This window comes from Eptesicus fuscus, chromosome 21 (assembly GCF_027574615.1).
Source record: "Eptesicus fuscus isolate TK198812 chromosome 21, DD_ASM_mEF_20220401, whole genome shotgun sequence".
In the NCBI taxonomy this organism is placed as follows: Eukaryota; Metazoa; Chordata; class Mammalia; order Chiroptera; family Vespertilionidae; genus Eptesicus; species Eptesicus fuscus.
The window spans coordinates 47220433-47246779 of NC_072493.1; the positions used below are offsets into that span (position 1 = coordinate 47220433).

Here is a 26347-nt window from a genome sequence, read left to right on the forward strand (position 1 = left end):
ATGAGTCACTGCAGCAGCCGCGCCCTGACCCTGCTGAGCAGCGTGTTCGGCGCGTGCGGCCTGCTGCTCGTGGGCATCGCGGTCAGCACCGACTACTGGCTCTACATGGAGGAGGGCACGGTGCTGCCGCAGAACCAGACCACGGAGGTCAAGATGGCCCTGCACGCCGGCCTCTGGCGCGTCTGCTTCTTCGCAGGTACAGCCCTCCCCTGCCCTCCGCCCGCCTGTCCCTGCCTGGGCTGGGTGGGGTCCCAGAGTTCCCTCTCTTTTGGAAAAAGTATATATATATATATACTTTAATTTTTAAAAATTGATTTCAGAGAGGAAGGGAGAAGGAGAGAGAGATAGAAATATCAATGACGAAAGAGAATCATTGATTGGCTGCCTCCTGCACACTCCCTACTGGGGATTGAGCCCACAACCTGGGCATGTGCCCTTGACCGGAATTGAACCCGAGACCCTTGAGTCCACAGGCCGACACTCTATCCACTGAGCCACACCAGCCAGGGCTAAAAAGTATATTTTTATTGATTTGAGAGAGAGAGAGAGAGAGAAACATAAATGAGAGAGAATCATTGATCAGCTGTCTCCTGCACACCCCCTACTGGGGATCGAGTCCACAACCCAGGCATGTGCCCTAACTAGGAATGGAACCGTGACCTCCTGGTTCATAGGTCGATGCTCAACCACTGAGCCACACCAGCTGGGCGACCCCACAGTTCTTTGTTCTTAGTTTCATCTGTGGGTTCCAGAAGTCCAGACACCCATCCTGTTTCTGTCCTGGAGAATCGATTCCTCCCTGCAGACCCAATTCCAAGCCCTCCATGTCCTGCCTCCAGGAGCCCCGGTGCTCACACCACCTCCTGGTCCCTAACCCCCTGGGAGCCGCAGTCTCCCCGCCTCCCTTAGCGGTGGTCTCCAGGTTCAGAACGTGTCCCCTGGACAGCTCCAGTGCTGAAAGGACTGGATAAAAAAAATCCATAAAAAAAAAATCCACGCCTCCAAGGATGACAGAGACGCCACGCCCCCTGCCAGGGATCTTGCCACCACCCGCTGCTTGATTCTCTCCAGGGATCCAGGAGCCGGGGCCCACAGCCCCTCCTCACTTGGGACCCAGGGTTCCAGCCTTGTCTCTCTCCATGAGGCTGGGCTCTAGGGCAGCCAAGAACAGGGGCCCCCAGACACCCTGCGCATCTCCTTCCCTAGCCCTTGGGTTAAGCCATCCCCGCCCCGGGGTCTCCCCACTGTGCGTGGTGCCCCTGACCGCCTTTCCAGGGCGCAGGAACCTCTCATCCAGCCCTGCCTTCCTATCCTCCCCCCAGGTCGGGAGAAGGGTCGCTGCGTGGCCTCGGAATATTTTCTTGAGCCGGAGATCAACTTGGTGACGGAAAACACGGAGAATATTCTGAGTGAGGGGAAGCGGGGGCCTGGGGGACAAGGGGGCAGGGTCACCGGACAGTCCTGGGAGAAAGGGCAAGACCAGGGAAGGGGGGGGGGAGGTAGAAGAAAAGGAGTGGAGGCTGCAAAGCAGGCAGAGTGGCTGGGTAAGGAGGAGGGGCGGGGCCAGGGCGGGGCCTAGATAACGGGTGGGCGGGGCCAACGCAAAAGGGGTGTGGTCAAATCAAAGGAGGTGTGGCCTGGGTGAAGGCCGCCAGTCAGCGGTGGAGTGATCAGAAAGGGGAAGAGTCTGTGGAAAGGAGAGAAGCCACCCAAAGGGGTACGGGGGATGGTTACCATCAAAACGGGGAGGTCATGGGGAATGGGGGGGTCTCCCCCCAAATTGCCCCCCTCACCCCGTCTCTCCCCTCCCCCAGAGACCGTGCGCACAGCCACCCCCTTCCCCATGGTCAGCCTCTTCCTCGTGTTCACCGCCTTCGTCATCAGCAACATCGGCCACATCCGCCCACAGAGGACCATTCTGGCCTTCGTTTCTGGAATCTTCTTCATCCTGTCGGGTGAGCCCCAGGAAAGCACTTGCGGAGCTGGGGGGCTCTTTTAGGTTCCAGGGGGTTCCCTCTCCCACTAAGAAAGCCACCTCCTTGCTGTGCGGTCCTGGAGGAGTTGCAGGACCTCTCTGAACCCCACTTTTCCTCTGGGAGATGCAGAGAGCGGCGCCCATGTCACAGAGGGCCGGGTCTTAGCGAGTGCTTCTGAGGTGCTCCGGGCTGATACTCTGTGAGGCAAACGCTAGTAACGGGCCCATTTCACAGACGCGGAACTCGGAGAGATGAGGTCATTTGCTCAGGGCCACACCGCCAGGGAGAGGAGGAGCTGGGGCTCAAATGCACGCATTTCGCCTCCACAGGCTGTGTTTTGAACTACTTCTGAGATTACAGGTCACAGATTACAGGGCTCTTTATTTCTCTGAAAAATTTTCAAATAGAAAAGGCAAAATATGTTGGAACCACCACTTAGAGTCAACCTTTACCCTATGATTGGACTTCATTTGTCTCGAATCTGTTCATCTATCTCTATTTCTACCCACCCGTCAACGTTTCCTCCTCCTCCTCCTCCTCCTCCTCCTCCTCCTCCTCTCCTCCTCTTCTTCTCCTCCTCCTCCTCCTCCTCCTCTCCTCCTGTCCTCCTCCTCCTTCTCCTCCTCCTCCTCCTCCTCCTTCCCTCCTCCTCCTCCTCTCCTCCTCTTCCTCCTCCTCTCCTCATCTCCTCCTCCTCCTCCTCCTCTCCTCCTCTTCCTCTTCCTCTCCTCATCTCCTCCTCCTCCTCCTCCTCCTCCTCCTCCTCCTCTCCTCCTCTTCTCCTCCTCCTCCTCCTCCTTCTTCTTCTTGTTATTATTATTATTATCAATTTAAAAATTATTGCTTTTAGAGAGAGATAGAGGAAGAAAGAGAAGGATTGATTTGTTGTGCCACTTATTTATGCATTCATTGGTTGATTCTTGTACGTGCCCAGACCGGGCATTGAACTTGCAACCTCAGTGGATCCGGACTGTGCTCTAACCAACTGAGCTACCCAGCCAGGGCTTTATCCCGCCCCCCCCCCCCCGTTTTTTAAATGCATTTCAAAGCGAGTTGCAGCCTCAGTACACGTTACCCTAAATACTGCATTGTGCATGTCATTAGCTAGAATTCAATATGTGACTCTAGTTCTTTCTCTTCTGCGCGAGTGATCACACTCCCTTCTCATAACATCTCTGCCCGGGAGTTATTATTAGCGCTCACTTAATACAAAGGGGGGGGCGAAACCGGTTTGGCTCAGTGGATAGAGCGTCGGCCTGCGGACTGAAGGGTCCCAGGTTCGATTCTGGTCAAGAGCATGTACCTTGGTTGCGGGCACATCCCCAGTAGGGGTTGTGCAGGAGGCAGCTGGTCGATGTTTCTCTCTCATCGATGTTTCTAGCTTTCTATCCTTCTCCCTTCCTCTCTGTAAAAAATCAATAAAATATATATAAAAAAATAAAAATAAAAAGGGGGGTACTGGGGCCCGGGATTGTGCGGGGAGTTGCCCAAGATTCCAGCATCAGCTGGTGCCCGAGGACTCGAGTCCGTGGAGGCCTGGAGGAGAGTCCTTCCTGGTGTCCCCTCTCCCCACCTGCAGCTGGTTGGTCTCCTGAGGTCAGGTCAGCCCAGGTCAACTCGGCGCTATCACGTCTAACTCCATCCATCTGGTCTACCCAACCCCAATGCATTCTGACTCAACTCTTCGGTTCAACTCAGATGAACTCAACGTAATTAAACTCCGTTCAGGTCCTCTTAATCCAGTTGATATTTTACGAGCAAACCCTGTTGTTCGTCTCATTTCCATTCGGTCCCCGGGGGCCCCCATCCGCTCCCTGTTTTTTTGTTTGTTTTTAAATATATTTTATTGATTTCAGAGAGGAAGGGAGAGGGGGAGAGAGAGATAGAAACATCAATGATGAGAGAGAGTCATTGATTCTCTGCCTCCTGCATGCCCCCTACTGGGAATCGAGTCCGCAACCCAGGCATGTGCCCTTGGCTGGAATCGAACCTGGGACCCTTCCGTCCGCAGGCCGACGCTCTATCCACTGAGCCACACCGGTTAGGGCAAAACTTAAACCTCTTCTAACGCCACTTCTTCCAAATAGACTCGCCCAGGCCGTGGTATTTTGTGGAAGAGCCACCCTCAAGGGGCCAAAGAGCCGCATGTGGCTCGCGAGCCGCATTTTGCCGACCACGGCTCTAGGCGAATCCTCCCTCGTGCCTCCCACTTGAACTGACGAGACTTTTTCCCAGGGAAACCGGGGTGCAACCTCTGTGCAAACCTGAATCACGGCATGTGGAGCCAGACACTGAGCTAAAATAAGACACCTCGGCTGTCACCGTCCCAGAGTGTCGGAGTGAAAGAGCTCATCCTTTTTCCAGACGGAAAAAAGTCGTGGCCTAGAGAGCGGGAGAAAGTGGGGCGTGGAGGTGTTCTTTAATCCGCCCCCAAGAAAACCCCCTTGTGTGCGGCTCACAGAGCTGGAAACAGCGGAGGGGACCTCGCTAGCCCGTCAGTGGCCGGGCTGGGGTTAGAATGGAGGGTTCTCCCGTCACAGAAGCCGTGCTCACGCCAGCACAGCAGGACCGGACTTCCCAAGGTCAAGCTGAGGATCAATGGTGCTGTCAGGGCTGGGAGTCAGGCCTCTGAGGGAACGGCAGAGTCACTGGAAGGGCATTGCACTCCACGTCCCGAACTCGTTTCTCCGGGTCCTTTCATAGGCTCTGACCTATGCGCCCCCCACAAGGTACCCATCACGTACATTCAAGCTGGTGGGTGTAGCGGCTGAAGGAGCCTGCGGCTGTGAACCCGGAGAGACTGGGGTTCAAATCCCAGCACTTCCTGTGTGTGCTACAGCCTTCCTTTGCTGGGCTGTAGAGAGAACAAATCTTGGCCAGGGGTCGGCAAACTTCTTATTTTTAATACATTAACAATTTTTAATATATTTTATTGATTTTTTACAGAGAGGAAGGGAGAGGGATAGAGAGTTAGAAACATCGATGAGAGAGAAACATCAGTCAGCTGCCTCCTGCACACCCTCCACTGGGGATGTGCCCGCAACCAAGGTACATGCCCTTGACCGGAATCGAACCTGGGACCCTTCAGTCCACACAGGCTGACGCTCTATCCACTGAGCCAAACCGGTCAGGGCTTATTCTAATATTTATTGTTGAAAATATTACATAGGTCCTCTCCCCCCCATAAACCTCTTCCAGCCCACACCTGTCCCTCCCCCCCTGCCCCGCCATCAAACTTTCGATAGCAAATATTTCAGACTTGGTTTGCCATAGGGTTGTAGTGCCAAAGCACCCAGGACAGGGGGCCCAGCCGAGTTCCACGAATACTATTATTCATGGACCCTAAAATTCAAAATTAATGTCATTTTCATGGGTCACAAAATGTTTTTTAAGTGTTTAAAATTGAATTTGTTAACATTGGTTAATCAAATTATATAGGTTTCAGGGGTACAGTTCCCTAGTACCTCACCTGTATATTGCATTGTGTGTTCACCACCCCAGACAATAGTATGGTGCTTACCAGAGAGAAAGGGGGGAGGAGGTAGAGGGAGGTGGTAGTGGGTAAAGGCAGATAAATGGTAATGGAATGAAATATTTTTTTCCTCCACACCATGAAATAGTGTAAAGACCAGGCTTAGCTCACAACCCGTACACACACACACACACACACACACACACACACACACACACGGTGGGACAAATCATAGTTTGCCGATTCCTGGTCTAGATCATGAGTGTGAAGGGCCAGCCCGGGGCCTGATCTACAGCAATAACCACTGGACACGCGGTAGTTTTTTACACACGCAAAGAGTCGCAGTAACAGCAGCAAGCCTAATAAGAAACACTTTGTTGAGTGCCGTGGTTTGGGGAAGTTCTACGTGCTGTATGCAAATTAAGCTATCTCTCTTTCTCCGCCTGGGAAGGCAGACAGCATCATTGTTCCCGTTTTCCAGTTGAGGAAACAGAAGCAATCAGAGGCTAAGTTGCTCCATTGTGGAAGCCAGACCACGGCACTCTCCTGCCCCAGGAAATGACAAAAGCGAAGGTGATTGAAAAAGAGAGGAAAGGCCCTGGCCTGGCTGGTGTGGCTCAGTGGATGGAGCGTCAGCCTGTGGACTGACGTGTCCCAGGTTCGATTTTGGTCAGGGGCACATGCCAAGGTTGCAGGCTCGATCCCCAGTAGGGGGCGTGCAGGAGGCAGCCAGTCAATGATTCTCTCTCATCATTGGTGTTTCTATCTTTCCCTCTCTGAAATCAATTTAAAAAAAAAATATATATGTATATATATATATACACTAGTAGCCCTGTGCATGAATCCATGCGCTAGTAGCTCACCAGTAGCTCACTGCCCACTGCCCCGCCCTCCTGTAGCTCCCGCCACTCCCCCCATAGCTTGCTGCCCTGCCCCCTCCTATAGCTCTCTGCCACCCCTTTGTAGCTCGCTGCCCCACCCTCTTGCTGATCCGTGATCTGGTCGTTACTGGGTCAGTCCTTATGCTTCATGTCGTAATGACCATTTGCATATTACATCTTTATTATATAGGGTCTATAATTAAAATAAAATAAAAAGAGAGGAAAGGCCCTAACGGGTTTGGCTCAGTGGATAGAGCGTTGGCCTGCGGACTCAAGGGTCCCAGGTTCGATTCCGGTCAGGGGCATGTGCCTTGGTTGCGGGCACATCCCCAGTAGGGAGTGTGCAGGAGGCAGCTGATTGATGTTTCTCTCATCGATGTTTCTAACTCTCTCTCCCTCTCCCTCTCCCTCCTCTGTGAAAAATCAATAAAATATATTTTAAAAAAAAAGAGAGAGAGGAAAGGATGGGCAATAGCACCAATATCTTAGATCTTGGAATGAGATGATCTGGCCCAACCACTTCATGTTGCCAATGAGGAAACCAAGATGGAAAGAGAGAGAGAGACAGAGACGGACAGGAATTGCCCTGTGGGGTTGGCATTCAGTCCTGGAAAAGGCAGTACAAGTGTTGGGGCAGGAGAGGGACAGGGTCACACCGGGTATTAAACACCCCTCAGGGCCTGTGTTGGGGATGGACGAGAGGAAAAAGGGCAAACCGAGGAGGGGGCTTATGCAGTGGTCTGAGCAGTAGCAGATGAGGTTGGAGCTGAGTGGTGAGAGGCGGGGTGGGGAGCTGGAGTGGCATTGATTTTTTCCCCAGGTCATAAGAGGCGTGCTTCCCGGGCACCGCCCTGGTTAACCCCTGATCTGCAAGAGCGTGCTCTATGCCTGTGCTCATGTATTCACTCATCAAACATCTACGGAGACCTCCTCCAGGCAGGCCCTGCGCTGGGCACTGGAGACAGGGCTGAATCCTAAACGAGAGCCCGCATGCAGACACCCTCAGAACAGCCCCCGACGGCACATCCATCACAGCTTGTCACGCGCCACTGACATCTTCAGAGCGTTGACTCCCATCGCACGTAGAATACGCCCAAACGCCTCAGGCTGGCCTCCCCAGGTCAGATCTGTGACCTCATGTCCTAACCCACAGACACTCCCTCCTTTGCTTATAACTTCAGCCACACTGGCCTCCTGCTACTCCTTGAAAATGCACATCTCGCTTGTCTGGCGTGGCTCAGTAGTTGAGTGTCGACCTATGAACCAGGAGGTCATAGTTCCATTCCCGGTCAAGGCACATACCCGGGTTGCAGGCTCGATCCCCAGTAGAGGGCATTCAGGAGGCACTCAATCGATGATTCTCTTTCATCATGGATATTCTTATATCTCTCTCTCCCTCTCCCTTCCTCTCTCTGAAATAAATAAAAACATTTTTAAAAAAAGAAAAAAAAAAAAGCACATCTCCGCCTGACCCAAGGACTTTTACACTCACTAGCACTCCATACTCAGTCTCTTCCCCCTGGTCTTCGAGTGAGGATTTTTTAAAATTGATTTTTAGAGAGTGGGAGGGAGGGAGGGGGTGGAGAGAGAAAGAAACATCGATGTGAGAGAGACACATCGATTGGTTGCCTTCCAAATGCGCCCTGACCTGGCCAGGGATGGAACCTGCAACCCAGGTATGTGCCCTTGACCGGGAATCGAGCCTCTGACCCTTCGGTCTGCGGGCTGACGCTCTAACCGCTGAGTGAAACCCATCAGTGCCACTCCTTGTTTTATGTTTGTTTCTTAGCACGATTCCTACGGTGCTACGTCATCTTATCTGCTTTCCGTCCCCTCCTACCAGCATGTAAACTCCGAACACCAGGGGCCTTTACAAATACCTGCCCAGCCTGGTACAAAGCACGGACTGAAGGATTTGTAGAAGGGGTGGATGAGTGACAGGGACCGCTCAGGGCACGCTGGAAAAGGGGAGATGCATTGGCCTGACACAGTCGGGTGGTGGGGACAGTGGGAGTGACCGGGGTTCCAACAGGAGGTGACATCCAAGGTGATGATGCTGAAGGGGCGAGGGGGACTTTCTCAAGGGAAGAAAGAGAAGTAGTTGCCTTGTCCGAGGTGGAATTCACAGCTCGTGAGGAAAGCCCTGGGAAGAGGCAGTGACCACTCAGGTAGACGTGCGTGGCGCTCTCCGTGGTGCTGAATCGCTATTGTTCTAAGCCAGGGAGTCTCTATTCTGTTCCTGCCTGTTGTGGCCTAAGCATTCTGGAACAGCTGCAGTGGAGGGGGTGGGGAGAGAGTTGGGTTACAGAGAAAGGGAGGGAGAAGAAGAGGAAAGGAGGGGAATAAAGGCGGGGGGTAGGGGGGAGAAGAAGGTTACTTTTGGAGAACCAGAGCCGCCGCCGTGAAATGGCCAGGAAGGAGACAGAATGCCGAGAACAAGCTACCTCCTGACATTGTTTTTATTTAATTGTCAATGACTAAAATCTTTGTATTTGTCAATGGTTGTTTCCTTCCCATCAACCCCTGTCCTGACCCTCCTGATGGGGAAGGTTTGTTAGCTAGAACGGTAACGTGAAACATGAAGGCGAGGCCGGCGTGGTTAGCGGGGATCGGCGCCTGGAGTGTCAGGCTGTGGGGTGAAAACCTTTCTCTATGGGTAGGAGGGAGCCCAGGGAGAGTTTTGACCAGAAAGGGACGGAATCCAGTACAGGTGTTGGAAAGAGCCGCTTTCTAAAACAGGGAGCTGACGACGGGAGCAGTGGGTACAGGCCTAGAGAATGAGCCTCAGCTGGCTCCGCGGACTTGGGTTGGCAAAGGGGGGGTTCGATTTTTTTTTATGAGAGACGCTGGAAGTAAAATGGACAGGACTTGATGCCTGAGCATCCTTTTTATTTTTTGTTAATCCTCACCCAAGGATATTTTTTCCCCATTTATTTTGAGAGAGAGTGGAAGGGGGAATAGAGAGAGATAAAGAGAAAGAAGCCTGGCCAGTGTGGCTCAGTGGTTGAGCATCGACCTGTGAACCAGGAGGTCAGGGTTAGATTCCTGGTCAGGGCACATGCCCGGGTTGAAGTCTCGATCCGCAGTGGGGGGCGTGCAGAAGGCAGCCGATCCATGATTTTCTCTCCTCATTGATGTTTCTTTCTCTCTCCCTCTCCCTTCCTCTCTGAAACCAATAAAAAATATTTTAAAGAGAGAGAGAGAGTGATGTGAGAGAGATACATCCATTGGTTGCCTCCTGCATGCTCCCTGACCTAGGTGGGGGGATCGACCTGCAATCCAGGTACATGTGCCCTTGACCGGAAATCGAACCCTCGCGTGGGCTGATGCTCTATCCACTGTACAACTCCGGCTAGGGCCCGAGCGTCCTTGCTAGAGGAATCAAGATGATCCCCCCCCGCCCCTGCTTCTGACTAGGGTACCTGATTGAGTGTGGTGTGTGGGCTCCCCTTTTCTGGAAACCCGCTCATCTGTCAAGACTCACCTCAGATGCCTTTCTACCATGTGACACATCATGGGCCCCCTCTTTATGAACATCAAAATTATGGGGTACCAGAGGTTCAGCGTGCTGTGAAAGTTCAGAAAGGATTAATTCTTGGAGGAGGCTGAGAGATGGGGGGAGTTAGAGTGGATTAAAACGGGGAAGCAGCCCGGCCGGCATGGCTCCGTGGTTGAGCGTCGACCTATGAACCAGGAGCTCACGGTTCGATTCCCCGTCAGGGCACATGCCTGGGTTGCGGGCTCGATCCCCAGTGGGGGGCGTGCAGGAGGCAGCTGATCAATGATTCTCTCCTCATTGATGTTTCTATTTCTCTCTCTCCCTCTCCTTCCTCTCTGAAATCAATACAAATATATGTTTGTTTGTTTTTTTAAAAGGGGGAAGCAACTAGGAGCTTTTGCTGGCAGTCCCAGTTGCAAAGCAAGAACCCTCATCCACTTGACTAGTGTTTTATTATGTGCTGGGTCGTGTGCTAGGCGCTAGGAATGCAGTGTGAACAAGGGAGGCTAGTTTCAAGCATCCGGTGGAGGTGGGGGAGAAGTGTGACGAAAACTCACAAGAAGGTGGAGAACGGAATGTCAGGGGGTGATAAGTGCTACAAAGAAGAAAAAAGAAGAAGTAGGTCATGATTTTATCTCACCTCAATCGCTCTGATATTCTAGTGAAAACTTTAAAAAATCTATAGAAAGTACAATGAATGCTGGTATACCATTTCTCACCTGATCCTGCATTTTGTTAACATTTTGCCATCCTCTTGCTCTCTCTCGCTCTCTCTCTCTGTCTCCCACCACCACCTTCTGCTACACACACACACACACACATTTTTAAAATATATATATTTTATTGATTTTTTACAGAGAGGAAGAGAGAGGGATAGAAAGTTAGAAACATCGATGAGAGAGAAACATCGATCAGCTGCCTCTTGCACATCCCCCCACTGGGGATGTGCCCGAAACCAAGGTACATGGCCTTGACCGGAATCGAACCTGGGACCCTTGAGTCCGCAGGCTGACGCTCTATCCACTGAGCCAAACCGGTTTCGGCCACACACACATTTTTTAAAAAAAAATTTACCATTTAAAAGTAAGTTGCAGGCATCAGGATGGTTTATCTGGAGACATTTTAGCTTGTATCTCTAAGAGTAAAGGCATGCTTCTATATAACTAGAACACCATACCACCCCCAGAAACTTTACAGTCATTCCATCAGATAATGGACTCCATTTCAAACTGTCCCAGTGGTTTCAAGACTGCCTTTGCACCCTGGCCGGTGGCTGAGTTAGTTGGAGTGCCGTCCCATATACCAAAAAGTTGCGGGTTCGATTCTGGTCGGGGCACGTACCTAGGTTTCTGGTTCGATCTCCCATTGGGTCATGTATGGGAGGCAACTGATTGAAGTTTCTCTCTCACATCGATGTTTCTCTCTCTCTCTCTCTCTCCTCTCTCTCTCTCCCCCTCTTCCTCTTTCTCTAAAATCAATTTTTAAAAAGCGAGAGTTCTTTAAAAAAAAAAAAAAAGCCTTTTATAGCTTTCTCCCACAACCAGATTTTAATCCAGGTTCACACACAGTATTTGGTCAATGTCTCTTTTCGTCTAGCCTAGTTCTCCTACTATTTTATTTACAACCTTGACTTTTAGAAATGTACTTCATTATAAAAACAGAGAGAATAGTATAGAGAAATGCCACGGCTCTCCTTCGCCGAGTGGCAACAATGATCAACATATGGTGAGTCTTTTTTTAAGCTGCACTGCCATACCTCCCTTCTACACTCCACCACGTTATTCTACAGCCAGCCGCGCGCCTGCAGTCCTCGTACCCACCAACACCCCAGCGTCTCCCCGGGGAAGGCGCATTCTGTTATTTACCGTAGCCGTCACAGCGCCATAGTCGCGCCCAAACAATTAAGAATAGTAGCTTAATATCATTTAATATCTAGCAAGCGTTCAACGTCCCCGCCTGTCTCATAAACGCCTGTTTTTAATACAGTTACTTTGGTGTAAATGAGGATCCACGTTCTGCTTGTGTGTTCAGTGGATAGACCTCCAGAGCCTCTTTTATTTATTTATGTTGGAAATCCTCACCCCGAGGATATTTTTCCCATCGATTTTCAGACGGAGTGGAAGGGAGGGAGGAGGTGGCGGGGAGAGAAGGGGGAGAAAAAAAACATCCATGTGAAAGAGACACATGGATTGGTTGCCTCCCGCACGCGCCCCGACTGGGGCCGGGGAGCAAAACCCTCAACCGAGGTACGTACGTGCCCTTGACCAGGAATTGAACCCGAGACCCTTCGGTCCGTGGGCCGATGCTCTGACCACTGAGCCAAACCGGCCAGGGCTCCGAAGCCCCTTTTGGCCCATACCAGCCCCTCTCCTGTTGTTCCCTCGCCATTTATTTGTTGAAGAAATCTGGGCGTCTTTCTTGCAGAATTCCCACGCTCCACATTTCCCCAATTGGGTCCCCGGGTCATGGTTTAGTGTGGCCTTCAATCCCTGTATTTTTCTGTAACCCTGCTGTTGATCAGGTCCAGGTGTGATTTTTTGTTTGTTTTTTTAATGCCCTTGACCGGAATCGAACCTGGGACCCTTCGGTCCACAGGCCGATGCTCTCTCTATTCACTGAGCCAAACCGGTTAGGGCGCCGGTTTGATTTTTGTTGTTGTTGTTAATCCTCACCTGAGGATATTTTTCCATTATATTTTATTGATTTTTTTACAGAGAGGAAGGGAGCGGGATAGAGAGTTAGAAACACCGATGAGCGAGAAACATCGATCAGCTGCCTCCTGCACACCCCCTGCTGGGGATGTGCCCACAACCAAGGTACATGCCCTTGACCAGAATAGAACCTGGGACCTTTCAGTCCACAGGCAGACGCTCTATCCACTGAGCCAAACCGGTTAGGGCTGCATTTTTTTTTTTTTTAATAGAGAAAGGAGGGAGTGGGGAGGGGGAGAGAGAAAGAGAGAGAGAGTTGTGAGACACATAGGTTGGTTGCCTTTTGCTGGGAGGGGAAGAGGGAGGAGGTAACAGGAATCTAGCTTACAACCGAGGTACGTGCCCTTGACCGGAATTGAACCCAAGGCCCTTCAGTCCACGGGCCAACGCTCTAATCACTGAGCCACATGAGCCAGGGCTGATTTCTTTCTTTCTTTCTTCCTTCTTTCTTTCTTTCTTTCTTTCTTTCTTTGTTTCTTTCTTTCTTTCTTTCTTTCTTTCTTTCTTTCTTTTTCTTTCTTTCTTTTTTTAGTGGGGGGAAGGCAAACAGACCTTATTTTTTTAAAAAATATATTTTATTGATTTTTTTACAGAGAGGAAGGGAGAGGGATAGAGAGTTAGAAACATCTATGAGAGAGAAACATCAATCAGCTGCCTCCTGCACACCCCCTACTGGGGATGTGCCCGCAACCAATGTACATGCCCTTGACCGGAATCGAACCTGGGACCCTTCAGTCCACAGGCCGACGCTCTATCCACTGAGCCAAACCGGTTTCGGCCAGACCTTATTTTTAATTGTTGATTTGTGGGTCTTAAAGACAACCATCACTTATTGTCACATGGTTTGACGAGATGCTCCAGGCTGGGCTGGGTTTGGCGGCTCAGCTTCTCGCCGCAGTTCTGTGTTGCCTGGCGGGAGTTCCCTCCCGGCGTCTGTCATCCTCATGTTCTGGGGGTGGGACTAGGGGCGAGGCTGGAATTCAGGTGCGAAAGGGACCCGAGATTCAGCCTGGAGGGGGCGACCCGGGCACACACAAACGACACACCGTCAATCCTGCACAGCGACCGCCTCCTTCCATTGAATCGTGTCTGTGGAATGCTCTATAGCTGGGGGGTGCTGCCGGCTTCTGGCTGCGTCCCGCCCCGTCGGAGACAGAACAGCGTCTGCTGGTCTCTCTTGGAGATGTTAGGACGGGCGGCTGCCTCCGTGCGATCAGCTCCACCCTGTCATTCATTGTTCTGGGTGGAATAGCCCTCCTCCGGGATGGGTTGGAGGGGTTCCTCGTGGCGTCATTCCGTTCCTTCCTCTTTCCCGGTGTTTCCTGGGAGTGACGTCTAGACCAGCTTAGATGGATGAGATTCGGGTTAAACCTGTTTGGCAAGGAGATTCGGAGGAGCCGTGTTCGTTCTATTTTACTTCTGGGGGTAGATCGTGTCCGGGGCCACAGCGTTTGCACACTCGGTAGAGGGGGTGCTCGCCAGAGAAGGGACATGGAAAAGGGACATTTTTCTCTTTATGACGAATAAATGATCTGCGGGTAGCACTTTGGCACCGTGAGGAAAAATCCTGTTTGTGGATGCCTGTTTCTTAAAACGACAGTTGATGTACAATATTCCAAGAGTTTTGGGTGTATAACCCTGCGACTAGACATTTTCTAACCTAGGAAGTCATCGCCTTGGTAAGTCTAGTCCCCACCTGGCACCACCCTAGTTATGACAATACTAGAGGCCCGATGCGCGAAATTCCTGCAAGAGGCTCGGCCGGCCCTCGCAGCCGCGGCTTCCTCTTGAAGGCCGTCCAGAAGGTCGTTTGGCTGTCCGGTCTAATCAGCATATTACGCTTTAATTATTATAGATTATTGACTATATTCCCTGAGCTGTACTTTACATCCCCAGGACTATTTTGTTACTACCAATTTGTATTTCTTTTTTTAAAAAAAATATATTTTTATTGACTTCAGAGAGGAAGGGAAAGGGAGAGAGAAATAAAAACATCAATGATGAGAGAGAATCATTGATCGGCTGCCTCCTGCACACCTCCTACTGGGGATCGAGCCTGCAACCCAGGCCATGTGCCCTTGACTGGAATTGAACCTGGACCCTTCAATCTGCAGGATGATGCTCAATCTACTGAGCCAAACCGGCCAGGGCACTACCAATTTGTATTTCTAAATCGTGGGCATACCTATTTTATTTTAAAAAATTTGTAGTTTGGAAATAATGTAAACCTGCAGAAAAGTTGCAAAAATAATACAATGAACTCATATATATCCTTCACCTAGACCAATTTTTAACATATGGACACATTTGCCTTTATCTGTCTCCATCTATCATCTATCCATTCATCATTCATCTATATTGGATTATTTATCTATATCTATCTATTCAAGTATCATCATTGCCTCCTCTATTTTACCTCTGTTGTATTTATCTATCGATATCTATTTATCATGTATTTATATCAGCTATGTATCTGTTCATCTGTAAAACCAGTTGAACATAAACTGCATACACTTCCCCCCTAAACATTTTAGCAAGTACCTCCCTCCTATGAACAAATGCCCTTCCTCTTCTAGCCACAGTGCAATAACCAAGGTCAGGAAGTCTGCCCTTGACACGATACTATCACCAACACACGGTCCATATTGCGATCTCCCCAGTCATCCCAATGCCGTCTGCTACCGTCTTTTTCCCTCCTGACTTGGGATCCAACCTAAGAGCACGCTTTGTACGCTGAGTGGCCAGATTATTATGATCTCTGAACGCATAATAATCTGGCCACTCGGTGTGTGTGTGTGTGTGTGTGTGTGTGTGTGTGTGTGTGTGTGTGTATATATATATATATATATATATATATATATATATATATATATATATAGAGGCCCAGTGCATGAATTCGTGCATGGGTGGGGTCCGGCCAGCCTGGCCAGGGGGAGGGGACATGGGCGGTTGGCCGGCCTGCCTGCTGGTCGAACTCCTGGTCGAGGGGACAATTTGCATATTAGCCTTTTATTCTATAGGATATACACTGGGTGGCCAGATTATTATGCATTCAGAGATCATCATGATCTGGCCACTCAGTGTATTTCCTGCTGGTGTCTCTTTCGTCTCCTTCCTTTCTCTCTTTTTCTTTTTTTCTTCTTTTTTCAGTGTAACGTTTTTATATTTAGAATTAGGCAGCTGGACTCCGGTTACATGATCCCAATTTCGTTGGCAACCTCCAAAGCATCATGGTCAGGAGCCAGTGGACCATAAGTAAGCCTTCTTCTCTCCATCAGGCCTGATCAGGGCGTTGACCTTGGCCACGTCAATGTCATAGGGCGTCTTCACAGCCTGTCTGACCTGGTGCTCCTTGGCCTTGCCACCCACAGTGAACACAGTGTATTGCTGTCTCCTGTCCTCTCCACGGCTGGCCCGGTGGTCGGGGGAACTGGATGGTGGCACAGTGGGCAGGCTCGTTTCTCCTGGGCGCGCCTTTCCGAGGACGTTTAGGCGGCCTTCGGAGCCCCCGGGTCTTTGGCCGCCGGAAGGCGGGGGACGTTCGAGTCTGCCCTGTCGTGTGGCGGTGGACGCCTTTCAGCGCCGCGTTCTTTGCTTCTTCGCTTCCAGCGCCGTCTTCATAAAAAGGCTCTTTCGTCCGTCTCCTTTCATCGTTGGTAGAGTTCCTGTGCCTTTAAAAAAATGATCTTTCCTGCCGACGCTTTGAAGGGTGCAGCGGTTGTGTGGTACGATGCCCCAGTTTCTCGGGAGCGGATTCGGGTTACACATTTCCAGCAGGAGCCCCACGTCGGCGGTCATGGGGTCAGCCTGCCTGCGCATTGCTGGTGATGCCCGCCTCCAGCCCAGGGAAGTGGGTGCGGGGCAGGCTCCTCTGCAACCGAGGAAGCTCCTATTGCTCCGAAGGTTGCAAATGGTGTTTCCTGACTCTGCAAAGAAGAATTACTTTTTTTTTTCTTTTTTAAAAAATATATTTTATTGATTTTTTTTACAGAGAGGAAGAGAGAGGGATAGAGAGTTAGAAACATCGATGAGAGAGAAACATCGATCAGCTGCCTCCTGCACACCCCCTACTGGGGATGTGCCCGCAACCAAGGTACATGCCCTTGACCGGTATCGAACCTGGGACCCTTGAGTCCACAGGCCGATGCTCTATCCACTGAGCCAAACTGGTTTTGGCAGAATTACTTTAAATATATATATATATTTATATATCTTTATTGATATCAGAGAGGAAGAGAGAGAGGAAGAGAGAGAGAGAAACATCCATGCTGAAAGAGAATCATGGATCGGCTGCCTCCTGCACGCCCCACACTGGGGATCGAGCCCACAACCCAGGCATGTGCCCTTGACCGGAATCGAACCCGGGACCCTTCAGTCTGCAGGCCGATGCTCTATCCACTGAGCCAAGCCGGCTAGGGCTATCTTCTTTCTTTCAGAGAAAGAAGAGAACGCCAGCTCCCCAAACACCGAGATATTTACCCGCACACACTGGCTCAACCCTACAATGGGCACAGAATGATTTCAGAGCTGTTACCCCCAGACCGCTCCCGACAGGAAACCCTGTTATGTGAGGTTCACTGTGTCTTTGCAGGCCTCCCTGTCTTCGGAGCGAGATCTCGAATCAGAGCTCTCTGTTCATGTTGTTGGATCACTGCGGGCCCCCTCCTGTCGCTGGCCTCATTGGACGCGGAGTCGGTTTTGCTTATGAGTGTTCATGTTCGATTTTAGGTTTCCCCATCCTTGCTGAATGTGTCTCTTGAATACGTAAAATATTGGCATCCTTCCCAGGCTCCAAGTTCAAGGGCGTGTCACTTCCTCCCTATGGCTTCCTTCCTGCTCTCACCTGCCCCCTGCAGGTCATCAGCTGCATTTATTTTCCTTTTCCTTGTCTCTTTCCACCAAAATATGTGCATACATGTGTTCTAGTGTACCCTTCTTTTTTATTTTTTAAATATACTTTTATTGATTCCAGAGGGGAAGGAAGAGGGAGAGAGATAGAAACATCAATGATGAGAGGGAATCATTGATCGGCTGCCTCCTGCACGCCCCCCACTGGGGATCAAGCCCACAACCCCAGCATGTATCCGGAGTGGGAATCGAACCATGACCTTCTGGTTCATAGGTCGACACTCAGTCACTGAGCCACACAGACCGGGCTGTGCCCTTCATTTTTGCTTAAAAGTAGCATCTGGTATGTTTCTTACTTACCCCCCCCCCTTTTTTTTCAATATTTTTTTAAAAATTGATTTCAGAGAGGAAGGGAGGAGAGATAGAAACATCAATGCTGAGAGATAATCATTGATCAGCTGTCTTCTGCACGCCCCCCACTGGGGATCAAGCCCGCAACCCGGGCATGTGTCCTTGACTGGAATCGAACCTGGGACCCTTCAGTCCACAGGCCAATGCTTTATCCACTGAGCCAAACCAGCTAGGCCCCCCCCCCTTTTTTTTTTTTTTTTACTTAGTGATATAGTCTGAACTATCACTGAATTCCATCGATGTCGGTTCATAGAGCTCAACCTCCTTCTTGCACGGTGGCTCGGGACTGCTGGGCGATGCTTTATAGATTAGTTCATGAATCGAGGGCATCTGGTTGTTTCTGGTACTTTGCCCCCATGAGCCCTGCTGCGGCGAATCGACTTGTGCCTGGGAACTTTCCTATCGCTGGACAGATGTCCTGAGGGAAAATTCCTAGGCGTGAAGCTGCTGGGTTCAAGGACGAATACCTCTGTGGTGTTGTGAGTTGTGGCCAAACTCCCCTCCGTAGGGGCTGTGCCCTTTTGCAGCCCCACCAGCAACATAGCCGAGCGTCCGTCACCCTGGCCTCGCCAGAAGAACAAGTTGTGAAGAAATGCTTTTTAACTTTTGGTGATCTGATACATGAGACGGTAGCCCCTCGTGGTGTTCACCTGCACTTCTCTTACTTTGAGTGGGAGGGCATTTGGTTTGTTGTTTTTTTAAACTGGGGGATCATAAAAGACCTTTCTAAAAAAGTGGTAAGGCCCTAGCTGGCTTGGCTCCATGGATAGAGCATCCGTCTGCAGACTGGAGGGTTGTGGGTTCGATTCCGGTCAAGGGCATGTACCTTGGTTGTGGGCTCGATCTCCAGTAGGTGGTGTGCAGGAAGCAGCTGACCGATGTTTCTCTCTCATCATTGATGTTTCATCTCTCTCTCCCTCTCCCTTCCTCTCTGAAATCAATACAAGTATATTTTAAAAAATAAGAAAGTGATAAGGAAGGAGAGAGTTAAATGAAGTGACGGGGGGCGGAGGGGGGGAGAGAGAGAAATCGGGGGAAGAGCATTCCGGGGAGAGAGCAGCAAGTGCAGAGGTTCTGAGGCAGAAGGGAGCTTGACGTGTTTGAGGAAGAATGAGGAGTCTTGTGGTGTAAGTAGAGGGAGCACAGGGAGACGGACCAGGGATGAGCCTGCAGACACCAGGCCACGTAGGCACCGCAGTTCCGGGTCAGGAACGTTTTCCTGTAGAGGAGCCAGATAATACATATTTTCAGCTTTTTAAAAAAATTTATTTTCTTTTTTTAAAAAAATTTTTATTGATATTTTACAGAGAGGAAGGGAGAGGGATAGAGAGTCAGAAACATCGATGAGAGAGAAACATCAATCAGCTGCCTCTTGCTCACCCCCCACTGGAGATGTGCCCACAACCAAGGTACATGCCCTTGACTAGAATCGAACCCGGGACCCTTCAGTCCGCAGGCCAACGCTCTATCCACTGAGCCAAACCGGTCAGGGCTATTTTCAGCTTTACTGGCCACACAGTCTCTGTGGCAACTACTTAAGTTTGCCACTACAGCCATAGGCAATGCGTAAATAAACTGGCTGGGTTCCAATCACGTTTTACTTATGGACCCCGGAACTCGAAATGCACAGACTTTGAAATTTGAGGTGTTATCATTCACATAACCTAGAATCCACATAGTTCTGTGGGGGTTGTTTCCTCTCACAGAATCCACAGGGTTGTGCAACCATCTCTATTACCTAATTTCACAATATTTTCCTCACCTCCCCCTCCCAAAGACACTTCACACCCTTTAACAGCCAAAGTCCCCCTCCAGCCCATTCCCTGGCAACCACTAATCTACTTTCTGTCTCTATGGATTTGCCTCGTTTGGACATCTATACTAATAATAGGGCAATATGTAAATTGGTCAGGATGCCGTCACAGTAACGACCGATCAGCAGGCTGCATGTGCAGCAGGCGTGGGTGGGTGGGGACTTGCAGCGTTGGGGACGGGGGCGGGGCCACAGAGGAGAGGCGTCTCCGCTGTGGCCCTGGCCAGGGGTCCGCAGGAGTGTGGCGGTCCGCAGGCCTCCCCCAGCTCCGGCCTACCTTTTTGGGACAATCCATCGAGGAGCCTGTATGGGTGGGTGGGGCCTATCTTTCTGGGGTGATGGGTCGTGGGGCTCCCACACTGTGACAGGGCACAGGCCAGTCTGGGGGACCCCCTGCCCCACCGAGTGCATGAATTTTGTGCACCGTCTATATATACTAGTCTCTCTATATAAAAGCCTAATATGCACATTGTCCCCATTGTCTCTCTCCACTGGGAGACTGGGAGTTCTATCACTTACTATGATGTATGCTGGCCACCAGGGGGCGGTGCAGAATGAAGGAAGGCTCCGGCCCTGATCGTGGGCCAGGCCTAGGGACCCTACCTGTGCACAAATTTCATGCACCAGGCCTCCAGTTTCATATAAATGCAACCATGCAATATGTGTTCTTTTGCATCTGGGTTCTTTATTTTATTTTATATTTTATTACCTTAAGTTTTACATATTTCTCCTTTTTTCCCCAAATCACTGCCCCCCCCCCCGCAACCATTCCCACCCCAGGCAAGCCCCCACCGCCCCTTGTCTGTGTCCATTGGTTATGCTAATATGCATGCATACACGTCCTTTGGTTGCTCTCTAAACCCCCCCCCCCCCACCTCCCCTGCCATTTGTCTCTGGATCTATTTTTATTCATCAAATTATGTTGATCATTATATCCCGCATATGAGTGAGATCATGTGATATTTATCTTTCTCTGACTGGCTTATTTCACTTAGCATGATGCTCTCCAGGTCCACCCATGCTGTTGCAAATGGTAAACGTTCCTTCTTTTTTATAGCGGCACAGTATTCCATTGTGTAGATGTACCACCGTTTCTTAATGCATCTGGCTTCTTTTATGTAGCATATTTTCTAGGTTCACCCATGTGGTAGCATAAATCAGTACTTTGTTCCTTTTTTTTTTTTTTGGCTGAATAATATTCCTTTTCCTGGCTAGACCACATTTTCTTTATCCATGCCGCTGATGGACATTTGGGTTGTTTCTTTTTGGCTGTTATGAATAATGCTGCTAAAAAATATTCACTTCCGGTTCTCTTGGGCCGACACATAGGCATGGAATTGCTGGGTCACATGGCAGTTTTATTTTTAACACTTTGAGGAACTGCCAAATGCAATTCACGTACTTTATACCTGCCACGAAATGTCATTCGTCTTTTCTTTTTAAAAAAATATATATTTTTGTTGATTTCAGAGAGGAAGGGAGAGGGAGAGAGAAAGATAGAAGCACTGATCGGCTGCCTCCTGCATGCCCCCTACTGAGGATCGGGCCCGCAACCCCGGCATATGCCCTTGACCAGAATCAAACCCGGGACCCTTCAGTCCGCAGGCCGGCACTCTGTCCACTGAGACAAACCGACTAGGGCTCATTCTTCTTTTGATTAAAAAATGACACCGCCCTAGCCAGTGTTGCTCAGTGGATAGAGCATCTGGGTTCGATTCTGGTCAAGGGCACATACCTCGGTTGCAGGCTCCTTCCCAGCCGGGTTCATGCAGGAGGCAACCAATCAATGTGTCTCTCTCACATAGATCTTTCTCTCTGTCTTTCCCTTTCTCTGCCACTCTCTCTCTAAAAATCGATGGAAAAATATCCTCGGGTGAGGCTAAAAGCAGAACAAAAACCAAAAACACCGTTTAGTTACGTGAAAACCATTCTTCGCTAGTAGGCCGTGCAAAATCAGGCGGTGTGCTGGCTTAGCCCGCGGGCCATAGCTCGCTGACCCCGTTTAGGCAATGGCAGGAAATACCATTTATTCTGGGGGTGATGGGCACGCACGTGTTTATTTGTAGGATTCTGGGGGGGCGGGGGGATGCCGATGAGGATTACATGGATTCATTTAGGGCAGGGGGCTGGGCGGCCTTCCGAAGCCACCCTTGGCATGGCAACTGTTAGCAATGAAGTTCACCGTTAGGAAGTGATATTTGCCTCTTAGACATTCCCAACCCGGACCCCTCTCTCTTCTCCACCTTCCTCGTGCCGCTCTATTTCCTCGTCTGAAAACGGACATAAAAATGGTACCCACTTGAAAGGGCTGGTGTGAGGTTTGAATGAGTGGATGTATATATGACACTGAGAATGAACGGTGCCCGGCACAGAGCAAGGCCTATGTAAGCAGTTGCTATCATTATTATTATTACTAGAGGCCCGGCGCACGAATTTGTGTGTGGGTAGGGTCCCTAGGCCTGGCCAGCAATCAGGGCTGATCGGGGCTGTCGCCGTCTCACCCAGTCCTGATTGGGGCAGGGCCGATCAGGGCCTGCTGGCCTGGGGAAGGGATGGGGGGAAGGGACCATGGGAGGTGGGTCAGCCAGCTGGGGGGAGGGACCGGCCAGGGGGAGGGACCACGGGAGGTTGGCCGGCCTGGGGGACGGACCAGGGAAGATTAGCTGGCCGTGGGAGGTTGGCTGTGGGAGCCCACTAACCACCAGGGGGCAGCTCCTACATTGAGCATCTGCCCCCGGTGGTCAGTGTGCATCATAGCAACTGGTCAACCGGTCGTTTGGTTGTAAGATCGCTTAGGCACTTATATATATAATTGTTATTGTTGCTACTATTATCCATACAGCCTCAGCCCAGACCTCCTCCTCCTCCTCCCCTTGGAATATAAAACTCCAGTAGTTTCCCCTCCAATCTCTTCCCAGAAACAACCAGCCCCCAAAGGACCTTCTAGCGCTCCAATGTGGCCCTGTCTTCCTTCTGCTCCAGACTTTCCACGGCTCCCGAGTGCCCTGGGCATCAAGGCCGAGCCCCCAGCCTAGCGTGCGGGGCTCCCCGTGGTTGGGTCTCTGCCCCCTTCTCCGGCCTCCTTTGTGCTGCCTGTGGCCCAATGTTGTGGTCACATGGATGGATCAGCTCTGCTCAGCCTTTGCCTGCGGGTCCCTCCGCCCAGAGCGGTATAATGGAGACTCTCTCTTTTTTTTTTTAAATATATACTTTATTGATTTTTTACAGAGAGGAAGGGAGAGGGATAGAGAGTTAGAAACATTGATGAAAGAGAAACATCCATCAGCTGCCTCCTGCACACCCCCTACTGGGTATGTGCCCGCAACCAAGGAACATGCCCTTGACCGGAACCGAACCTGGGACCCTTCAGTCCGCAGGCTGATGCTCTATCCACTGAGCCACACTGGTTGGGGCTAATGGAGACTCTCATTCTTCCCTGGGCCTCATGCTGTAGGCCCTGAACAAGTACCATTCCTCCAGGAAGCTGTCCTTGGTCCCCCCTGACCCTGACCCTGACCCTGACCCTGACCCTGACCCTGCCTGTTAACCCACGGCCATATTTACCTTCCCCAATTACATTGTGAGCTCCTGGGCACAAGTTTGGGGCGAGGGAGAAGGAGGAGGATTCATCTCCCGCATCCCTGCACCCAGCCAAGGCCCAGCACACAAGGGGCATTAAAAAGATAGACATTAGCCTTAACCGGTTTGGCTCAGTGGATAGAGCACCGGCCTGCGGACTGAAGGGTCCCAGGTTCGATTCCGGTCAAGGGCATGTACCTTGGTTGTGGGCACATCCCCAGTGGGGAGTGTGCAGGAGGCAGCTGATCGATGTTTCTCTCTCATCGATGTTTCTAACTCTCTATCCCTCTCCCTTCCTCTCTGTAAAGAATCAATAAAATATATTTTATTAAAAAATAAAATAATAAAATAAATAAAAAGATAGACATTAGACCAGGCCAGAGAGAGGAGAGGGAGAGAGCCGCGGTGGGAGGGGGAGGCCCGGCTGGGGGGAGGGTCCAGCTGGTGGACCAAGCACCCCTGCTCCCCAGGCCTCTCCTTGGTGGTGGGCTTGGTCCTGTACATCTCCAGCATCAACGACGAGGTCATGAACAGGCCCAGCAGCTCGGAGCAGTACTTCCACTACCGCTACGGCTGGTCTTTCGCCTTCGCCGCTTCCTCCTTCCTCCTCAAAGAGGTGATGTCTCAGGGCCCTCAGGAGAGGTTTGAATGGGGAGGGGTCTCGGGGGCCTGATTCCTGGGTCCAGGAGGAAGGGGAGACTGGGGGGTGGGCTGGATGAAGAGTGGTGGCTGGGACCTAACCAATCCCTGGGAGGGGGCTGGGGACTCACTCCCGGTTCCTGGGGGAGGAGAGGGGCTGGGGGCCTGGGCTCCTGGGTCTGAGGGAGGAGGGACTGGGGGCCTGGACTCCTGGGTCTGAGGGAGGAGGGGCTGGGGGCCTGGGCTCCTGGGTCTGAGGGAGGAGGGGCTGGGGGCCTGGGCTCCTGGGTCTGAGGGAGGAGGGGCTGGGGGCCTCGACTCCTGGGTCTGAGGGAGGAGGGGCTGGGGGCCTGGACTCCTGGGTCTGAGGGAGGAGGGCTGGGGGCCTGGGCTCCTGGGTCTGAGGGAGGAGGGGCTGGGGGCCTGGGCTCCTGGGTCTGAGGGAGGAGGGGGGCTGGGGGCCTGGGCTCCTGGGTCTGAGGGAGGAGGAGGGGCTGGGGGCCTGGACTCCTGGGTCTGAGGGAGGAGGGCTGGGGGCCTGGACTCCTGGGTCTGAGGGAGGAGGGGCTGGGGGCCTGGACTCCTGGGTCTGAGGGAGGGGGCTGGGGGCCTGGACTCCTGGGTCTGAGGGAGGAGGGGGGCTGGGGGCCTGGCCTCCTGGGTTTGAGGGAGGAGGGCTGGGGGCCTGGGCTCCTGGGTCTGAGGGAGGAGGAGGGGCTGGGGGCCTGGACTCCTGGGTCTGAGGGAGGAGGGGCTGGGGGCCTGGACTCCTGGGTCTGAGGGAGGAGGGCTGGGGGCCTGGACTCCTGGGTCTGAGGGAGGAGGGCTGGGGGCCTGGACTCCTGGGTCTGAGGGAGGAGGGGCTGGGGGCCTGGGCTCCTGGGTCTGAGGAAGGAGGGGCTGAGGACCTGGACCCCTGGGTCTGAGGGAGGAGGAGGGCTGGGGGCCTGGGCTCCTGGGTCTGAGGGAGGAGGAGGCTGGGGCCTGGGCTCCTGGGTCTGAGGGAGGAGGAGGGCTGGGGGCCTGGACTCCTGGGTCTGAGGGAGGAGGGGCTGGGGGCCTGGGCTCCTGGGTCTGAGGGAGGAGGGGCTGGGGGCCTGGGCTCCTGGGTCTGAGGGAGGAGGGGCTGGGGGCCTGGGCTCCTGGGTCCCGGGGGTCTTGAGCCTGGGCCGGCCCCTGGGACTGACCCCGCCTCGCCGCAGGGGGCCGGCGTGATGTCCGTGTACTTGTTCACCAAGCGCTACGCGGAGGAGGAGATGTACCGCCCGCACCCCGCCTTCTACCGCCCGCGCCTCAGCGACTGCTCCGACTACTCGGGCCAGTTCCTGCAGCCCGAGTCGTGGCGCCGCGGCCGCAGCCCCTCCGACATCTCCAGCGACGTGTCCATCCAGATGACGCAGAACTACCCTCCCGCCATCAAGTACCCGGACCACCTGCACATCTCCACCTCGCCCTGCTGAGCCCGCCCGCGGGGCCCCCCTCCCCGGAGGCCTCCCCGCGGCGCAGCTCCCGGGCTCCTGGGCCTCCGCTGCCCCCGGGAGGACGCCGCTCTGGCTGTGGCCCCGCCCTCTCCCCGATGACCACGCCCATCGCCATAACCCCTCCTCCTTTCCAATAGCCCCGCCTCCTTTCCTGGCCGTCCCACGCCATTGGGCCCTTCACTTCACAATGGCCCCTCCCCCTCTAGTGCCCGCCCCCTTCCTCTGAAGCCACGCCCCTTCATTGGCCCCGCCTTCCCGGCCTAGTCCATCCTTCTGGGTTCCACCACGCAGGTGCCCACCTCCCCTGCGCCCCCACCTGCCGCCTTCACAAAGGGGCGCTGGGCTGGAGATCGGGGTCCGGCAGCCGCCAGGAATGCCAGCCATCCTCTTCTCCCTTCTGCCCCCCCATTGTCTGTTTCCTGGCCCCGTCTCACCCGCCCCTCATCTTGGGGGTCCTTGTGGGCAGGGAGGGGCCTCTTTGCTCCGCCCACACGCGGGGGAGGGGAGGTCTGGAGGCCGTGGGGTCGGGTTAATCCTGTCGCACCCACACTTCTCTGCTCCTGGGGAGGCCTCCTGAGGGTCCCCTGCCTTTCCGTGGGCGCCGTCTAACTAGTGTTCTTGCTTCCTCTGCTGCCCGTCGCTTGTCTTCCTTCCTCCCCTTCCTCCTCTAACCCTGTCTCCTCCTTCCTTTCCACCCGCTCGCCCCAAACCCCCGGGTGCCCCCAGCCCTGCACACCCCACAGGATGGAGGCCTGGGGTGCGGGGATCCCACGCCCTTTCCACACCTGCGCCCGCCTCTGCCCCCTCGAGGCCCCGTCGGGGGAGGGAGAGACAGTAGCGGGGGTCGACACCCCCCAAACCTCGAAGTCTTCCATTTTTCTGGCACCTCCCCGCCCCCCCCCCCAACCCCATCATTGAAGTTCCCCTCCCCACCTCAGGCCCCAAACTCTGGCCTCTTTCAAGGGTCCGTCCTCCCCCTTGGACAGATTTGGGGGTGTCCCAGAAATTCGTCCACCCCCCCTTATTAGGGGAGGAGG

At 52.6% G+C, this 26347-nt stretch overlaps 1 protein-coding gene across 1 annotated transcript; it reads left to right on the forward strand.

Annotated features, from left to right (window-relative positions):
- Nucleotides 1–25289, forward strand: CACNG7 (calcium voltage-gated channel auxiliary subunit gamma 7). Its single transcript, XM_054710844.1, has 5 exons — nucleotides 1–196; nucleotides 1323–1409; nucleotides 1815–1955; nucleotides 23661–23806; nucleotides 25032–25289. Exons 1-5 carry the CDS (start codon nucleotides 1–3, stop codon nucleotides 25287–25289), a joined length of 828 nt encoding a protein of 275 aa, XP_054566819.1.
- Nucleotides 25290–26347: the final 1058 nt, after the last annotated feature.